This window comes from Echeneis naucrates, chromosome 1, assembly GCF_900963305.1.
Source record: "Echeneis naucrates chromosome 1, fEcheNa1.1, whole genome shotgun sequence".
NCBI classification, from domain to species: Eukaryota; Metazoa; Chordata; class Actinopteri; order Carangiformes; family Echeneidae; genus Echeneis; species Echeneis naucrates.
Window position 1 is genome coordinate 14,745,833 of NC_042511.1, and position 19,314 is coordinate 14,765,146.

General features: G+C 41.6%; 1 protein-coding gene across 2 annotated transcripts; it reads right to left on the reverse strand.

Moving 5' to 3' along the window:
• Window positions 1–155: 155 nt before the first annotated feature.
• Window positions 156–16,782, reverse strand: ecpas (Ecm29 proteasome adaptor and scaffold). 2 transcript variants are annotated; one of them, XM_029509294.1, is made up of 49 exons: window positions 16,750–16,782; window positions 15,862–15,992; window positions 15,477–15,593; window positions 15,036–15,154; window positions 14,328–14,477; window positions 14,025–14,199; window positions 13,604–13,743; window positions 13,357–13,435; window positions 13,144–13,263; window positions 12,936–13,021; window positions 12,766–12,841; window positions 12,629–12,678; window positions 12,458–12,524; window positions 12,205–12,327; window positions 11,985–12,088; window positions 11,692–11,815; window positions 11,493–11,573; window positions 11,187–11,403; window positions 10,809–10,900; window positions 10,555–10,689; window positions 10,300–10,468; window positions 9,938–10,110; window positions 9,636–9,737; window positions 9,291–9,414; window positions 8,027–8,172; window positions 7,582–7,636; window positions 7,323–7,437; window positions 7,137–7,205; window positions 6,852–6,969; window positions 6,590–6,757; window positions 6,385–6,464; window positions 5,980–6,085; window positions 5,786–5,833; window positions 5,558–5,676; window positions 5,050–5,200; window positions 4,871–4,936; window positions 4,590–4,679; window positions 4,432–4,498; window positions 4,257–4,348; window positions 4,100–4,166; window positions 3,815–4,012; window positions 3,432–3,643; window positions 2,998–3,041; window positions 2,678–2,870; window positions 2,390–2,528; window positions 1,944–2,049; window positions 1,717–1,805; window positions 1,559–1,630; window positions 156–1,001 (listed from the first exon to the last, which is right to left on the reverse strand). In XM_029509294.1, the coding sequence occupies exons 1-49, from the start codon at window positions 16,769–16,771 to the stop codon at window positions 862–864; spliced, it is 5,526 nt and encodes a 1,841-aa protein (XP_029365154.1). In that variant the 5' UTR covers window positions 16,772–16,782; the 3' UTR covers window positions 156–861. The 2 variants fall into 2 exon arrangements, with proteins under 2 accessions (XP_029365154.1, XP_029365153.1); XM_029509293.1 differs by having other exon boundaries at window positions 862–1,001; window positions 2,390–2,540; window positions 16,750–16,771.
• Window positions 16,783–19,314: the final 2,532 nt, after the last annotated feature.

Below are 19,314 nucleotides of genomic sequence, written 5' to 3' on the forward strand. Positions count from 1 at the left end.
GAACCTGTTTGTATTAAAACCGTAAACGTATAACCATCAAGGCAAAAAAAAAAAAAAAGTCTTTAGTCCAAATTACCAAGGTAGTTTTATTTCATCAGGGACAATTTCAAACAACTACAGCATCACTTTGAAGTTAACAGCAGGATTTTTACTAATTATCAAGACTTCGTAAAATAGGCTTTTTTTTTTTTTTTTTTTCCATGTTTATTCACCTTGCAAACAGGAGAAATGAAATAGCATTTCCAGGACATGCTCAAAGTACAAACTTTGAACAGAGGTTGACTAGTAATCCATCTGTGTTAGTAAAGGTTTTACGGCCTGCTGTTGATATTCAATGAGTTGGCAAACCCACAGTAGTAAAAGTCCCCATTTGGGGGTTATAGGTATACAGTGTCCACAAACCCAACACATTGGTTTATATAGCATTCATTATCAGAATCGTACTGTCCATTTAAATGAACCAAATAAAACTTGACACATTACAACAATGGCTCGTTTTGCCATTTGCCCATCACTGAAAGGTCAAACTCAGGGCACGTTTTATTACTGTAGTCTCTTCGAGCATCGTCAGCCACAATCATGAATCAGTCAGCTTGAGCGGAGCACTTTACCGCACAAGCCAGCTTCCAAGCTCCCAGGTAATATGGATACTTTAAGCAATTATTGAGAGGTTTGTAAATATCTGCATGAGAGAAGACGACTGCTGTGGCAAAGAGGTGAGACAGGAGTGTGCTAGAGTACGTTGTGTTTTACTGACGAGAAGATTAAAAGAGGCCGATGCGCTGCTTTCTTGCTTTGTACTTTGTTTTTGTTTCTGTATGCATTTGGCTGACTTTGTGAACTGTGTGTGTCGGTGTGCACTCATGGTTGACTCTGGATGTGTCTGCGCAGCTCCTGGGCCTTATCCCTCAGCTCAGGCCTGCTGTCGGACTGCAGCGTAGACAGGGAGCGCTGCAGCTGTTCCCGGCTCTTCACTGATATGCAGTCCCACTGTTCGCTCTCTGCAAACGTCACATGGACACAAGAGCATTGAATCGGTGACACTCTGATGTGAATGAACTGATATACACGTTTTCACATTATGTGATAGGAATCCTTCGTAATATAAACCGATTTCTTCTAAAATTCCCTGTCTTCAGTTTTATGAAAACATCACTTTGTTCTGTGTCTTTGTGTAGTGTGTTAAGACTGACATTAACACATTTAGCACTTCATACAAAGTAATCTCATATCTCAACCAACATAATGAATAAACTGGAATGTTAACCCAACAGTGGTTAAAGAAGGAACGTGTTCAGTGACATTTCAACAATTTAGCTCCCTGATACTATGAATAACTACTTGAACTACCCACTGTCACAGCAATATATTTATTCTTTGAAACATTTAAATAGTTTGACTGGAAAGATAAATAAATAAAATAATCCTACAGCTTGAACAGGAATGCTGGCTCCATGAGAAGCATCTGCACTCATTTATCTGGTAGCTGTACACTTTCAAACTAAACTGACCAACAACAAATCATCATACGGACACACACACACAAATAAAACCCCACCTCCAGTTCTCCTAACAATCAGATCCACAACTGACAAGGCTTCTGTCCTCACAGACGAGTAACTTTTATTTTCTGGAGAGGAAACACAAAAGCGTGGTGATGAAATACGTGCATGTCAGAGCATTATGCCAGATACAGTGAAGTTGTTAGGTGAATACCTAGAGGGTACGTAAGAGCTGCACACATCTCTGTGAGGATCTGTGACAGTGTGTTGACATCTTCACTGCCCTTATCCAGCAGCAATAACCTACAAGAACAGAAAAAACGCTGACAGCTGACAAACAAACCCAAATGTAAAACTATACGCACAAATTAGTCCTCTTAAATAATTCATTCAAAAGAACAAATTATGAGAAAACAGGGATTTTTTTTTGTTGGTCCTTACCCCTGGAAGTAAGCCTTCATGGACTGTAGCACACCAAGCTGTATTTTCCAAGTGCTTCCCTTCAGCTTTTCACACATTAGGCCACATACCTCCACCTGGAAACAGGCTACAGACAAAGAGGAGCCGTTGAACATAATTTTGTGAGTCAGTGATATTACATCCTCCTATATTTGACCTGTTTACTAACACAAACATTATGGCAGTTCTGCCACTGAGGTCAACAGGATCGTATTTTGCACTCGAGAGAGTCACTTCTGTCTTATGAGTAAAGATAGTGTATTAGACCTTGTATTCCACTCAGCGCGCAACTTTCTCTCTGAATGGCATGATGGAAAGAGTCTAGCCTTTTCAAATAATGATTACATTTAGGGTTTATAAATTTCAGTGAATTTGTAAAAAAATAAATAAATAATAAAATAATAAAAAAAAAATGTATTCTATTTTACCCTGAGTCTCTGGGTTCCTAGGCCAAGTCTTTCCAAGAGTCTCAAAAGCACAAAGAACAGCTTGAGTCTGCAACTCTTTCTCCTTCGCATCACCATCATCATCATCATCATCCAGTGACCTCGGGGATGCAGCACCACTCTGTGGGCAGCTCTGTTGGGCACAAGAACATTAAAAAAAAAAAAATAAATAAAAATTTGTTTTTGTGCATCGCTTTTTTTTTTTTCCCCCTTTTTCTTTTTCAAATGTATAAAAACCAAGAGCCAGGTTCATATGAAGTGATGTTTGACCTTCTTGATAAGAGGGAAGAGGATCTCTGTCAGGATGCTGAAACGGTCCTCCTGGCTGCACTGTAGCACGTCTCCAGCACAGCGCAAAGCAGCTATTTTGTACACCAGACTTTCCTTACGGCATTCTTTCAACACAACTTCCAGAATCTCAGAGATGGTGGGCTGGCCTGCACAAGGCTTCTGTATTTCAGCACTAACAACCACAGCACAAATTGACACAAGCAAGGAGAAACATAGATGGTAAATGAATATTACTCTATATTATTATATTATACACTATTACAGCTGGAATTAATGGGAAGTTTTGCAAAAAGTCTCACCAGCATTTGCAGACCACCGAACCAATGGCTTTCAACAGCTCCTCCTACAACAGGACATCAATAAACAACATAATTACTGCCTTGTAGTTGTGTGCCGCCACCAATCGGCCAACCCAGGTAATACGGTCAGCACTTACATTTTCAAGACATTTGTGCGTTAAATTGTGTGATCGTTATTTGTCGAGTGTCAAGTGAAAATTTTTATTTTGTGAGGCCACTGCGATGTTGGGCTGAGATTTGACCCATCAAAATCTAGTTCATTTGAGAACAACTGAGTCTTTGCCTCCTTCTCATCAATGCTATAATGGCACATACAACCTAACAACACAATGCCGCCAGCCCTGACTGTCAACAGCTTTCGAAAAAAGAGAAGAAAGTGCTAACTGCAAATATTTTGTTCTGATTTCTATGTTATCGTCAGTAGTCACGGTTACCTTGCCTGCCCATGTGCGTCCAGATAGTCCTTGCATTAAGGCTGTTAGCACCAAGCCAAGGTGTGGTGCCACCAATGAGCCCGTCTGTTCCTTGGCAACAGTTGCCATGGCAGCTGCACCCTGAGCTTTCATCTTCCAGGACTGGGACTGCAGAGCTTTCTGTGTGATAGCAATCAGCTCTGTCATGTAGAGTCTGATGCCTCCAAAGCTTCCTGGAATCAAAACAGTTAAAAAAACAAAACATCACATTACTGTTATGGCATCATATATCTAGTTGTTAGAATAGACTGTGTTTTAATTTCTATGCTGAAAAATAATACACATTCAAATTTAGAAAACTCTATAACATCTTATTTCATATATGCTGCAGGAACATCTCTCACCCGGGACATTCTCCTGCCAGACTTCAGCCCACAGTGTGGCATCATGGCTCTCTCCTTTCTCCTCATCAGGACCAGGTGCCTGATGCATGCCCAGAAAGGCCAGTGGGAGTGCCACGCCTGCTTGGGCCTTCAGTACATCCGGACTATAGTGGCTGATAGCGTGCACAGTCAATGCACACGATGACTTAAACAGCGGCTCTAAGAGTAAAAGAGAGCGTTGATGAGCCAGAATTTAGTGATTAGATTCTCAAAGGGACGAAAACGGTGCATTTATTCGGGCCTCACCCTCTTTCTCCAAGTACCAGGAGTTGAGTTTCAGTAGTAGTTTTTCCACACTGCTGTCCTTTGCTGTCTAAAGGGAGGTATTACACACAATGATTACTGCATCACTAACAGCGACCTATGATGTAATTTACCTCATAACATTGTTTCTCAAACCTACCCTGACTAGGTGACCCAGAGCAAAGGCAAATGCTTTCTGTACGACTGTGCTTCTGTCATGGATACCATTCAGCAAGGCGCTCATCAGTTTACCTGGAAGCACCAGAAATGTCCCACTTCATTAATTCACCTACACCAAATACCAAACACATTAGACGAACAGATGAAACCTGTACCTGAATAGGGAGTGAGATCTTGGGGACATTGCACTGTAAGTGAAACAATTACACTGGCACAGCCGCCCTATGATGAAGAGGCAAACATTAGCATGACAGTAAGAATAGGTAGGCGGAACATAAACGTGTACACTAATGACTACAGCAGGGTGTTTTACCTTGGTGCCTAAGCCCACTCCACTCTTAAGCAGCTCACAGAGCCTAGGAACCAGCTCTCCCAGCACAGATACATCAAGGTGCTGCAGACACTAAGCACAAAGACACACAGGATCTTTCAAAAACAGTCCTCGTTGTCCTGTGTAACGTATCAGACTTTAAATGAAGAACATCAAATCTATTCTGGGGCACACACAACCCAAGTTGAAGTTCAAAAGTGAGGAAAATTATTAGTTGACATGGTGAGAGTGAACTATAATAATGACAGTAAATTTTTTTTTACCATGTTAATAGTCTCCATCATTGGGGAGGACTTGGCAGCACTTAGTCTGGCAGCATCCATGGCACTCTAGAATGAAAAAAAAAAAAAAGACCATAAATCATGAAAGTGGTTAATCTAATCTAATTTGGATTTTGATATGGATAGACTTGGTTAAAGCCGTCGTCGGTGGCCGAAGTTACCTTCTCCTGCTCTGTGGCTCTGAGACTGAGGTAGTTGAGGACCTGGGGCTCCAGGGTGCTGAGGGCCTCCAGCAGGGCCGGGATGAGTCGAGAAGCATGGGGCTTTAGTCTGGCACCAGCTGTTTTACTAATCTTCACCAGGGTCTGAATACTGATAGGAAAAAAAAAACAATAGTTAAGAGTGGAAGCAGACAATGACATGGCACAAAATCATCCGCAACCACAATTTGGGTTTTTTTTTGGTGAATGAGGGGTTCAACAACAGACAGACAAAGAAAAGAAGACAGACCATAAACAAATCTTTGTAGGATCTAATGTAGGCATATTGTAAATTAAAAGCAATTGGTTTTATTTAGCTGTGATTAGTTGGGCATATTTGAACATGGTCTGAGTTATGCTCCAAAAGACATCCAACTATTGACAGATAAGCAACATATGATACTTTAATGCGAGCTACTTCAAAGTAATGTTATTGATCAAAGATGCCATCAGGGGTGGTAGATATTACCTGAGTGAGCGGACCTCTGAGACATTGCTGACAATGCCTTTTTCCAGCAGAGTAGGCAACAGTACCGCTACAGTTCTCTGAGCTGCTGATCCTGTAGACTCACACATACGAGTACACACCTGGACACGGCAGAAAGAATAAGTTGAGGGAAGATTATCTGGTTATCCAGGCATGTGCACTTATATAAACACGGATCTAGCCTGTCAGCCTTGTGGGAAACATGCTTACCTTACTAAGCGTTTTCAGTGTTAGGTCTGCAGCCTTCCTAACTGATTCCTAAAGTACAAACAACAGATTCAGAAACTCCACCAACACGTGACAATGTTTTCATTATTCCATGTATGAGTCTTGCAGTGTCTCGCAATGTGTCAGAATTTGTGCTTGGCAGATTAAAGCAACACTGATTCTGATATCCTGCTAACCTTGATGTCATCGAGGACTCTGAATAGTGTCTCCCACATTTCTGCGAGATGATCGATGAGGTCGTCAGCTTGACGGCCACGAATCAGGTCATTCAGCGCCAGGCAGCTGGTAGGGAAAGCAATTCGTCAAAATATACCTCTCTGGATTATTAAATTACAGCACAGGCCCTTTGGTGAAGGTCTTATTCAAAACAACGGGTGTAACAGTACAACTTCCACAACTAAAGTACCATAATTATGATGACCTCAATGGTTATCATAACTATAACCATGATAATTAAGACCATTGAAGAGTCCTTGAGGACGGAGATTATAAGAAAGAAAGAAGAAGATTTAAGCATTATAATAGGTAACGCAGTCAGTCATTCTCAGAAGTCTGACATTTTCAGTGTGCTGTTTCTCTACCTGGACTCGCGCACTCTCCAGGTGTTACTAGTCAAGTTGGAAATGACATCCTGCAGGATCTCCTTCAGATACTTATCCACCTGGGACACATCAAAACAATCCAATATCCAAATACAGTTACTTCTGAAGATGGTTGACTTTCACTCACATACATGAATGTGTGCTTTTGCTTGACTTCTGATTTTGTGCTACTATCAGCTCCTACCAGGGTCTTATCAGTGACCAGGGCATCCCAGATGCTGGTCATGGCCTGGCGAATGCTCAAATTGGGGTCAAATTGGTAACGGTATAGACGAGGAACAAGCTGGGGCAGGAATGGAGCCAGCTGCTCTCCGGCTTTGGCAGCGATCATGTGAAATCCGAAAGCTGCTCCCTGGCAGGGTGGAAATGAGAAGAAAGGTCAGGGGGGAGGAGGGTGTACAAAACTGCACATGTGCTGGATGAGAGAGGGAGAGTGGGTACGATACCTTGCGGGAATTCCACATGGCATGGTGATTTGCCAAATTCATGAACTTGTACACAAGGTCTGGTTGGTTGAGGTCACTGGCCAATGAGCAGAGCTCCTTGTAGGTGGTGAGGCCGTGGCTGCCAGGAACCATCAAAACAGGCGAAAAAGCTTAGTCTCTGTACACTGAACCCACGGCAATGCATTACAAAAATAGGACCTCATTTGTGACACTGTCCTTAAAATTTGAGATTAAAAAAAAGGAAAAGAAAAGAGACCAACAAAAACCTTAAGTGACATGACTTACCCATCAGGTGTTTTGCCCAAACCTTCTCCTTGGAAAACCTCTGTATCTTCTGAGACAACATGTTTCACTCTGCAGACATAAAGAAGCATTGTAATTTCTTCTTACACTGAAAAACTTCCTCCAAAGGAAATTTGAGAGTCTTTTTCTTGTTCTATTACTTCTTCTTTTACTCAGCTATCAACTCACCTTTTGCCAGTCATGAGTGTTTCCACTAATGTGGACACCAGTTCATGCTGGTCCCCTTCTCCTCCCATCTCATAGACCAATCCAAGTCCTTTAGATGCTACATCCTGACTCAACTCTAGATGAAGAATAAGAGGGATTAATTAAGAATTCAGACCTGGAGGGCGGATGTTTGTTTTCTATTATTGCAAAGATGCTTTGGAGAAACAGTGGCTGATTTAAGTCATGAGGTCAATGAGGTGAGAGAGTGCTGTTCTCTTACCATCGGGGTCTGACAGAATGGAGATAAAGGCCACCTGTATCTCCTTTAAATGTGACTGTAGAAGTAAACCACGTACAGTTAATCCAACAAGAACAATGCATAGCATATAGACTAAATTCTGCCAAGTGAGAGGTGTGTAAACACGTATAAACACCAAAGGGGATATTATTTAATGCATTAATTATTTATTTCTGAGTTGATGGATAACCCTACGAGGCTGAATGTGAGATTGTTATTATTGTTTGACCCCTGACATTTTCAAGTGACAATAGCAAAAGGCCTCTAACTCGTATCAGGGAATTACAGGAAAGCACCATCGTTTGAAAAATTAAAACTTTAATCCAGCAATAGTTACTGTTTAAGTCATCACTGTCTGTTTACAAGACCTTAACTGATAACCGTTAGTTGCGTGCTTCACAGTTGTGCAGGTGTACAATTCACCCACCATTATTTCCTTGTGCTGGCTGAGTTTCTTGACCAGGGAGAGCAGCCAGATGCACGCTGCCTGCCGGACATGTGGGTTTTGGCTGGGTATGTACCTGGACAGGATGGAGTTGAGGACCCAAGGAACCACATCATTGTTTTTAACATCTAAAAAGGGAAAAAAATTATATGTAGTTAAGACTCAGCTTACTATTTTTAGGTTTGTTGTTGTTGCAAATGAAAACTTAAAAATATTAAAAATTATTGTGTTGTAACGATGTATCTCAAGACAATAAAAGAATATTTAAAAAATGAAAACAAAAATCATCTGAGATGAAAAATGTATCGCAATGCCCTTTTTGAAATTTTTTTCTTATCTGGATTTATTCAATGGGACTGTGTGAAGCATGACAGGAAATGCCAGAGAAAGAGAATAGAATGTAATAGACAAGATAAAAAAATACATTTTGTAGATTTATTATATTTAATTATGCATTCATTTGATAGTTTGTGTTTGGCGGTCACATCCTATCTGAATGCATATGAATCTTTTCTGTCATTTGTCAGCAAGCTCACTCAGTTAAAAAAAAAAAAAAAAAAAAACATGGGAAAATTGCATAGTTAACCCAGTGTAGGAAACTGTTTAGAATCATGACTTGAGTGTACCGCTACCTCCCAGTTATTTTGTATAAAGAAATAATAATTTGGAAAATAATTTAGTTAGCTTTGCAATCACTGATTACTTGCAATGCAACTAGACAGAAAATCAGTCAGCAAACATAGCACTGTTCTACTGGAAAAACCAGACAAATCTGATCACTTGGAGAACCAAACATTATTTGAGGAATGACTTGATCCATTAGTTCTTTACATTTTTCTTATGTATTATCGCATTCATACCATGATGACAAGCAAGAGCTGTAAACCTACCAGGGCGGGCTGATGCAGTTGTTCTTAAGTAGTTAGTCCTGGTGCAAGCTTCGCAATTATCCCTGATAAACAGTTTCTCATGTTGTGTTTCATATTTGCCAGAGTTTGTTTCAATCTAGCTTCACTGGGTTATAATCTTCAACGGTAATGAAATAAGCTAAATCAATTGTATTTCGGTGATATTAGATTTCATTTTTATGTTGCTGTCTGCAGTGGTTTCTCTGCAGCCATTTTTATTATTCCCAAAGATGTGCATGTGCTATAATAACACGGGTATTTTAGGTCCACAGTGTACAGAGCTATACAGAAAGCTGTAATGTAGAATTTACAATCAAGCTACAACTGAAATGACTCACTCTGTGGGGGGCTGTACTGCTCCTCTGTGCAGGTCCAAGGGTCTCTGGCAGCTCCAGAGCTCGTTCCTATTGCAGCGCTGGTGATAGCCTCTCCAACTGTGAACTGCAGCTCCACCTGTTTGGCCTTCAGAGGGGGGGGGAGAGAAAAAGTGAGGGATGTGGTCATTAATAACCTAACTTACAGCTTTCTCCAGGCCCAAGCAGAGATGAAGACAAGATGTAGACAAGATAATTTCATTTGCAAGATCATATCGAATCAAGTCCAATTTTGACTAATTTAATAGCAAGTAACTTTGTTTTTGCATTGTCTTGTAAAATATCTCTACAGCATGTTAATGCTCTTACCTCTACAGAATCCATGAGTCCTTGTAGCAGCTTCTTCTGGTGAGGGAATTCTCCATCTCCCACTGGTAAGTTACCCAAAGTTTGGATTGATTGCTCCTTCATCTGGACCACAGACGTGAAATGAACAATATAAAAAAATCACCAATCACTTAATGGAAGAGCTGATATAAGAGCTGGTATATCTGTAATACCTACAGTACAAATAAACACAGTACAGACTGATGATGAATCAGTCCACAGTTATTTCAATCAGTGACTGAAATGAAATAAATGCCACTTCCTTTTGTGGAGTCTCCTGTTACCTTTGCACTCTCCTTGCCAGAGGGGATGCGTGCCAGCAGGTTTTCCACAGTGGAGAGTTTGGTGAAGCCATCACCTTCTGCAGGGATCAGGAGGGGACCATTTCGACCAATTTCTCCAAGAGCTGTGCATGCTGCTACTGCCAATAGAGCACTGCTGCTGTCCAGGAAGGAACCTAAAAATAATTTGTTCAACTTTAAGTTTACTAACAAATAAGAAAAGCGAAGAAAGAACAATAAAACTATTTTACTTTTTCTTTTCCTTGACATGATTTATAAAACTGTAAGAAAAAAATCCTACATTCTACTTAAGATCTACTGAAATCAATAGTGAAGGTGTAAATTGTTAAAAAATAATTACATACCAACTGTCTTGGTAGCCATGGCAACAAGTTCATCATCTGCCTTTGAGATGTGCATTTGCTCCCCCACGTTGTGGGTAGAGTCACTCAATGTAACAGCTTTTTTCTTGCTTGTGTGCCTGCCTACCATGTAGCCAAGAGCCAAGATTGCACCATGCTGAGTTTCAGGACTCTGCAAAAAAAAAAAAAAAAAGTTAACATTTACGCACTAAGATTTAACAGCTTTAAATACACAAATAACCCACTGTGTAAACATACATGGTTGTCTTTGGTGATTTTGATGAGGTTCTGCACAGCCTTCTGCAACTCGTTGCCAGTCATGGTGGAAATCACTACAGCATACAGCTGGGCTGCGAGCTCCCTCATGTCCTCCTTATTTGTATTCATCAGACTCTGGAAGAGAAAACAAAAGTTAGTTAACTTGCAGTGCATTCAGCTGTGATAACCGATACGCAGCAGCCATATCTGTCTCACTAATTAGTTAGTGAACACCAAATAAATTGAATACTCACTTTAATCCAGTCGATTTTATCAACAAATCTAGGAGCCAATTTCTCTGGGCAGACCGACACCACCTCCAGTAGACAATACATAATTGGGATTCCTGTTGAAAGATTATCCATTTGGTGGAATTAATACAATGTCCCTGAAAACGTATCTACAAATACTCACAGTCTGAAAGAAACAACTTCAAACAGAACCAAATGTTGTTTTGTATACATTTTTATAGTGCCAGTCCCCTCGTGTTACCCTTTTTAACTAGACAAGCTAACGAACATTTGTATTTAAAAGACTCACAATACAGTTTTAAGAACAGTAAAAGTCTTAGAAGAAGCCAATGATTACAGCAGAGCTATATTCTCTTGTAAAAGGAAGTTCATCTCTCTTACCTCCTACAGCAGACAGCAGCTGCTGCAACAGATCCATGTACACGTGAACAGGATTTGCCTCAGACCCCTTTGGTACTGAAGGTTGAGGGTCTGAGGACAGCAATGTGTTGACGTAGTGGCCAATAGCCGGTGCATCATCTTGCATGTCTGCCAAACGCGTATACACGGGCGTGGCCCCAGCACTGTGGGCTAAACACATCCTCAGGTAGAGCACAATCTGGGAAAACAGGAAAATGAGGTGGACGTTAAGGCAGGTGGCAGCATTAAGATCAAAGCAACACAAGTTAATTGTGCATCAATTCTTACCTCTCCAAATGCAGATGGGTTGAAAGGAATGGTGGAGGTTCCGACTATGTATTTTGCTGGAGTCTTGATTCTCTGAGCCGCCTGACAGTTATAGAGGCATGCAAAATAGATTATTTCTATGAGCAATAACTGCCAATTCACGTAACCCGAATGAAAAGAGAAAGGAAAACACACACACACAAACAAAAAAAAACCTCACCTTCTCCTGAACATAGGCAACCATGTCAGGAAAAGAGGGCATTGGTTTTGTCCCCTCCTTCTCTGAGCCCTTGGTAGGAAAAGCCCTAAGCACCCTCTGGGCCTCCCCAGACACCTCCTCCCTCCTAGAAACACAGAAACTCATTTCCTGTAACACTCATGTAAATAAATCACTGACTCCCTGATTCTAGTTTTGACATTCCTTGTACATGATTTAAATGAGACTCTCAGAAAACTTAATGGATGTGTATTCATTTAGTATTATGTAGAAGGTTTCTGGGGTTTGGGACTTACGGGTCTCCAGCAGCTAGCAGCAGCAGATATCGTGACGGCACATGATCAGAAGCAAACACTGTGCTGGCGAACTTCATGGCAACCTGACGAACTTGCACCTCACGCTGCTCAGAAAGAAACAGAAAGACGGTTCAACTTGCTTCACGCCTTGTTAATGAAATAAAGCATCATCAATATTTCTCTTTTTGTTCAACAAATCTATTTTCTTGGCTGCACCCACCTTTCCAATGTATGCGGCAACCAGGGCCTCCATCAGGTTGAGCAGTGCCCCCTGTAGGTTAGCATAGGCTCCAACCATCATAGACAAAGCTTCCTGAATGGCCAGACGAACATCAGCTTCCTCCTGCAATAGATGATCCAAATATTTCAAAATCTTTGTACCACATACTCCACTGTGGCTCCTGAGAATAGCCCAAAAAAGGACATACAGTATTATCATAAACTTTGATAGTTGATGTTGCGAGCTTTCCTACCTTGCACATGGATTCAAAAAACTGCTGCACCAGTGCAATATCCTTTGTGAACAACTGTGGCATGCGGCTAGAACAGATAATGTAGAAATTTCAGTATATCTCATTTTTAAAAACACTGCATCGAGTTAGATGTGATGATGAATTTCAGTTAATCTAAAATTATTATTATACCTTGACAGCTTTCCAACTGCAGAGTAGGCAACACATAGCAATTTCGGATCCTGCAAGGACAAACGTAAAGTGAGTATGAATGAAACTGAACTGTGCTCGTTTGCAGATTAAATGCATGTTGTTATTTGTAGTTTTACCTCCTTGTATTCATTGATGAGCTTGGTAAGACCGTTAAGTAGCATTAACCCCAGAGGCTTATTAGTGTCAGGGCACCTGAGAAACAGTAAGAACAACAGACATTTCAGAAAATGCTAACAAACATATCCTGGTTTGATATAAGGGAGATAAACTAACGCATTTTTCTTACACCATGCAGATGTGATGGACAAACTGCAAGGTGAGAGACAGCAGTTTGTTGTTGGTGTTGGCTCCAAACAAACCATCATACACAACCTATAGAGGAAAGAAAACCATTATCCTTGAAATTGATTTAGTCAAAATTAATGTGCCTGCAGAATGAGTTTTAGAAAACAAGAAAACACAAAAATTCCCAGAGGGTTAAACAAACATTGTACCTGGATATTAGCTGGGAAGCACTCTGCAGCTAGGCGTGACCGTAGTAGATGTGGCAGGATCTTGAGCTTGACTCTTGTGCTTACTGGCTCGTGCTTCAGCTCTTGCTTCACATTGCCACCCTAATGCACAAAGGGATTAGTAGATACTAGTATTATGTGTTTTATATTTTCAACATATTCACAGGTTAAACATGAAATGTTGAGTTCACAAACCTTTGTTTTAAGTGGAACATCCCCTAGATACACCTTGTACATCTTGTTGATAATTAGAGGATTGTTCCAATCGATGATGCTGGAGCATAACAGAACAAGCACATCAAATTTTTGCCCATGAACCAGACATTCAACTTCCATGATCTTTACTGGTCCATTTGTAATAGTTAATACTTAATTTTATAGATAGCAGACTGGATGACTTGACATTTGACCTAATCAAATTGTCCACATCTACATCACATACCTTTGTTTGCTCTTCAGCTCCAGATCAGCTGCAGTGGCGACACTGTGTCTGGTGTCACTGGATGCCACCACCAGGTGAACCACTGTCTCCACTTCTGGGACTTGCTTAGCCTCAATGAATTTCACTATCCCCAGCTTACACTGTTGAAACCAAATGCACGATGAAGCACTCACCAGTTAACACGCAAGAAAAACAAGTGTGCCTCACGACCTACATGTACACTCAAAAGCCACCATACACACTCAACATATACTATCAAAGCCTTGAGCAACCTATTAAATAAAGGGATTCAGACACAAACTTTACGATTTATTAAACAGCTGTAAACTGATTTGTATTGAAGTGTGACGCTTTCTTACATTTGACAGATTTTGATCATAGTAGGTTCCATTCAATCACCCCCCTGCTTTAATCACTGCACCTGCTCTAGTTGCTCTGCGCTCCACTGGGCTTCTCCAATCACTCTCTTGGCAGCATATACACTCATCCCTGGGGGAGGTTGGGGGAGACCCTGGCCACCCGTGGCCACTGTCCCATCTGCAGAATTTCCCTGGGAGGAGGGAGCAGGGCGGGTCGGGGATTCGTTTAGCACAAATCTAGCCGCAAAGAGAAGTCAACATTACTGGTCATTGTTCAAATGTAAAAACCTTTGAAGTCATCAGCTAGCCACCTAATTTTACTGGACATGGAAACATAATTTCCAAGAGACAGAACAAGATCTCACCCATAAGGCATCAGTAAAACATCCAACATAAACTCCAGCAGAAGTTGTACTGTCCTTGGCCTCTCAGTTAAGTTAAATGGAAAAGCATTCTTGGAAGTGTCTGCAGGATACTTCATATGGTAAAGAGTGGGGATCAGCAGGTGCATGAGGCTAAGAGAAGAGGGTGAAAAAGCATAATCTCAGTTTAAAAAAAAAAACCAAAAAAAAACAAAAAAACAATAAGGTCAGTGCCTAATTTTAAGTATTTAGAGAAAACACAAGAAACTTGTGCGACAAAAAAATGGACCAGACTCCATGATTACCTTCCTAGCAACAAACTTTCGCCCTGCTCTATGTGCCCTACAGATAATATCCAGTATGTTTGAATCAAGCGATATCTTCAGTGTATCCATCACATCGAAAATAGTAAAAATCCCTGTGTATCTAAAGGATCACCATATAAAGCTGTGTGTGCTCTCACCTGTCCTGTTGTGGCTGTGCCTTGCCCTCCATAGCAGTGAGGAGGGTGGGAGCCAACTCACACTGCTTTCCCACCTCTAACCCTAACCTTAACCCTAACCCAAACTTTCGCCCTGCTCTATGTGCCCTACAGATAATATCCAGTATGTTTGAATCAAGCAAAATCTTCAGTATATCCATCACATCGAAAATAGAAAAAAATCCCTGTGTATCTAAAGGATCACCATATAAAGCTGTGTGTGCTCTCACCTGTCCTGTTGTGGCTGTGGCTTGCCCTCCATAGCAGTGAGGAGGGTGGGAGCCAACTCACACTGCTTTCCCACCTCCAGACGTGGGTAACCCATTTTGATGTAGATGATGGTGAAATTCTGCAAGGTATATAAACTTGAACAATGAACGCGCTTGTCTCAAAGAGACACTAGCATCACTGACATTAGCCAAAAGATCTCATGAACTCTATATTAACACAGTAAAAAACACAATGTACATCAGAAGGTCTAACTACACCGATTGAGCGGGGCAGTTATCTTATTAGGTAACTTGACAATAAATTTCACACCACATGTTAACTGATTGACATTTCACATCTCCCAAAATTCTAAATCAACACAGTGATATTACTATTATTATTATCAAGGTACATTAAACATCCTCCTCCATAAGATCTATACAATAAAACAGATTGCATACCGTAACAAAGGAGGCGGCTGCAGGATCTTGGTATTGCACAAGCAAAGTTTCTACTGGTAGCTGAATCTTAGGTCTGCTTTTTATCCTCTTGTTCAGGTGGACCAGCAATTCCATTACCTGGGAGAGGAGGGAAACAAAAAAATTTAGGGGTCAAATTACAAAATATGCATATATCAGCTCTCTCTGGCAAAAGAGAAGCAGCCAAGTTTCTTACAATCAACAAGAATCAACAATCAACAATCAACAAGAAGATATTTGAAGTGGAGGGTCAGGCAGCATAAGGGAATTTTATTTTTTACTACTTTAAGAGATGGAGCAGTGAGACGAAAACTGAGGAGTCATGGTTAATCTTTGAAGACACAGAAGATGGAAACACCCTGCTTACTTTTTTCCGCACGCCCTCCTGAACGCTGGAGAGTTTGAGGAGCACAGGGGGCAGGAACTTTGAGATAATGTCTTGTAGTTGTTCGTCTGTTTCTGCATGTCCCAGGCGAAGGAACACGCGCTCCAGTTGATCTGTCAAGAAACACATTTTCCCTTTCATTAGGTCTTGTTTTACTATCTAGATAGCTTCAGTCACCATTCAAAGAAATCAAATCACATGAAAAGATCCCGCAGCCATGATCAATCTGAGGAGAGCTTCACATGCAAATGTGGGAGAACAACCCGTTGTGTGCATGCAACCAAAAGTACAACCAGTGTGTGCGAGCTTTCACTCAAAGGGGACTCACAAACATGGAACAGTGAACTATAAACAGACAGCAGTCCGACTGATTGGCTGGTCCTGTCAGCGGCTGTTTCTGTGACCATCACCCAGCCCTGCCCTCCTCCTGCTGCTGCTGCTGGCATGGCTCACCAACTACCAGGCTACATCCACTCACCCGATTCCTCCGTTTTTTTAAACAATCCCCTGGCTTTCTACCTTTAGTGACAGCCTGCGCAATTTATCGTAAACACCCTCAAGATCCACACAGCAGACCAACACCTAAGAAGTTCGACCAATCAAGACATTTTGAATGAGCTACGTACTAGTTTCATTTTGACCATGACTGGGCAAACGGCCTCCTGACGTTAGCATTGTGGCTAGCTAACATAGCTGAGCAGCGAGCTATCGCTGCTGCCGCAGTTTTTAACACACTGAGGCTTTAGCTGTGCTTCAGAAAGCACCCTGGACACTGCGGGGAAGCAGGCCCGAGCTTTTAATTTGCTTTTACGGCCGTAAACGCGACACTGCGGGAGCCATTTGCCAACAATAACGCAGAGAGAAACTTACTGAGTTCATCCTGGGCAGCCATATTTGCAGAAAGCCATTTAGCGACGCTCGCAGTCCGGTGAGCGTCAGTGCAGCCAGCAGGGCCACTCCTCAGTTTCATCAGCCGACACACCCCCACCACGGCGCAGCGACACACAATACACACAATGCACACGATGCACACTTTATTCCATTTTACAGCACGTTATTTTGCACACTTCTTTCGTAATGCAACACGCGCTAAGGCGGTAAAGTGGTAAGCTATCTCTCTGTATTATCATTCCTTTTTAAGCTGTTGTGTAAACATACATTTATATTTTGCGTGTGCTACATTACATTTAATGTTTAACAATAGTTATTACGGACACACAATAAGCTTACTGTCATCATCATGATCACACATCATGAGTTTCTCCAAAGTGATATATAAATTTCATCAATGTTACATGTTTTTTTTTTTCCAGTGGAAAAAATGAGCTCAGACAAACACGCACACGCACGCACACACACACACACACACACACACACACACACACACACACACACATATATATATATATATTTAATCACATATAATTAATTATAGTTTTTGTTGTTTGTGGTTCAATATGAATAGTACTATCACATAAAACACATAATGAGCTCCACAATCTAGATCCAGTTAACTTTATTTATTAATTTTTCTCCAACAATAAAACATCAAGTCACAGTGAAACGTGAGATTCATTCATCGTGAGGGTTGCTGGAGCCAATGCCAGCTAAGGGTGAGAGTGGGGTACACCCTGGTGGCCAGTCCCTCACAGGGCCAACACACAGAGACCAACAACCACTCAGACCTACGGACAGTTTAGAGTCACCAATTAACCTAAACACGATGTCTTTGGATGGTGGGAGGAAACCGAAGCACCTGGAGGAAATCCAGCAAACACGGAGAGAACATGCGAACTCCACAAAGAAAGGCCCCAGGCCCGGGAACCGAACCCACAACCTGTTGTGAGGAAACGGCACTAACCACTATGACGCCTGAATTATGACATGGGAAAGTTAAATTGGTTCGGTGTTTAAAAAAAAAAAAAAAAAAAAAAAAAACAGCACAACACTTATAACACAAATAAAACAATTCAAGAAAAACAGTAGGCTGACAAAAAATATATTTGCCATATGACTAACATTTACTTTCACAGTGCCATTTAAAGTCCAACTGTTTTATTCTGGAGGCGCAGGTGCCCTCTCCTTCCGCCGTGGTTCGGTCCGGTTCAGGTCTCCGGTTGTGCTGCAAGACCGTCAGATCTCACAGCGCCTGGATCAGCCCACCACAGATCCTGGATCAGTCCCGGGTCCTGTCTTACAGCAGGCGGACACGGAGCGGAGCTGGAGTGGAGGCGGACTGAGACGCGTCTGCTTATCACGGCACGAAGCAGCCGGAGCAGCTGTCATGTGAATCAGCTGGACCACAAGAGGAAGGGGGATACACAACAACTCCACTCCGTCTCTTTAACATTAAGGTAAATAATAATAATGATAATAACAACAACAAAAAAAATAAATATATAGAAGTCTTTCGTCTTTCCTTTCGAACAACACGTGATGGAGGTGAAAGCTTGGCACGGGAGCCGGCTTCATCCCAGTTTGTCAGGAAGCGCGTTATGTTTTTCGTGACTCCTGTGCAGAATTAGCCAAGCTACCAGTAGCTAGCCCTTTAGCTTTGGCAGCCAGAGATAAGTTGGCACACGCAGCTGCCAGTCAACATCTCACATAGTGTGCCTTTGTTAGTTTATGCTCCGCAACTTGTGCAATTAGGACAGATAATATAAACGGCACAAAGACCGGAGGCTAAGTCATGAGGGCCACACAAAGTCACATAGCCGGGGGAAGCTATGGGCCCGTCTGCAGCCACCTTGCAAGGGACATTTAAACCTCGTTGACTCGTACATCAAGAAGTTAGCTAATGTGGCAGCTTGGCTAGCTTAATAGTTAGCTTCTCTTTCTTACCAGTCTCCCCCCCCCCCCAGTCGTTTGGGACCGGGTACTGTGAGCATATCTCTAATTTAAGTCAAACAGCACACAGTAAGTCTGGCTCGTAGAAATAAGTTAGCTCGTCAGCTGAGCTAGCAAGCTGCGCTAGTTATTCAGCCATTACTTGGCATCATAACAAAACGTAGGCTAGTTGGCTAGTTAGCTGTTTGGTCAGACAAAGATCAGCCAAGCTTTAGTCGCACATGCGCTAATAAAAGCCCAACTTTATGTTAAGCAAGATTTAATTGCCCCATGATAAGAGCAGGTGCATTTTCTTTTTAACCAAATAGGCTGAACATGCCTGATGAAAGGTTGTCCACCTTTTTGTTTTCTGGAAACCATTGTTTTACCACATGGCACCACAATAATGGAGATTGTAAACATTGTGTCCCAACACTGTTGATGATATTTTAGCCAAACAAAACAAAACAAAACAAAAAAAACTTGCTTGTGCCTGCATTAGCCTGTTACATAATCGGGTCTCACGCAATTGTAATGTGGTTAGCAGCGAAGTAGCGTTCAGAAGAAATGTGAGGTTGAAAGCACAACAGGCTGACTCGGGGCAATGTG

What these genes read in the sequence shown, in the direction of transcription:
- ecpas (XM_029509293.1), bottom strand. Translation starts at nt 16,771, where the DNA reads ATGGCTGCCCAGGATGAACTCA. An exon ending in CTGGCAAGGAGAGTGCAAAG is followed by an intron (nt 9,738 to 9,937) that starts GTAACAGGAGAC and finishes TCTGTGGTCCAG; the next exon opens with ATGAAGGAGCAATCAATCCA. An exon ending in CTGGTACTTGGAGAAAGAGG is followed by an intron (nt 4,013 to 4,099) that starts GTGAGGCCCGAA and finishes TTTTACTCTTAG; the next exon opens with AGCCGCTGTTTAAGTCATCG.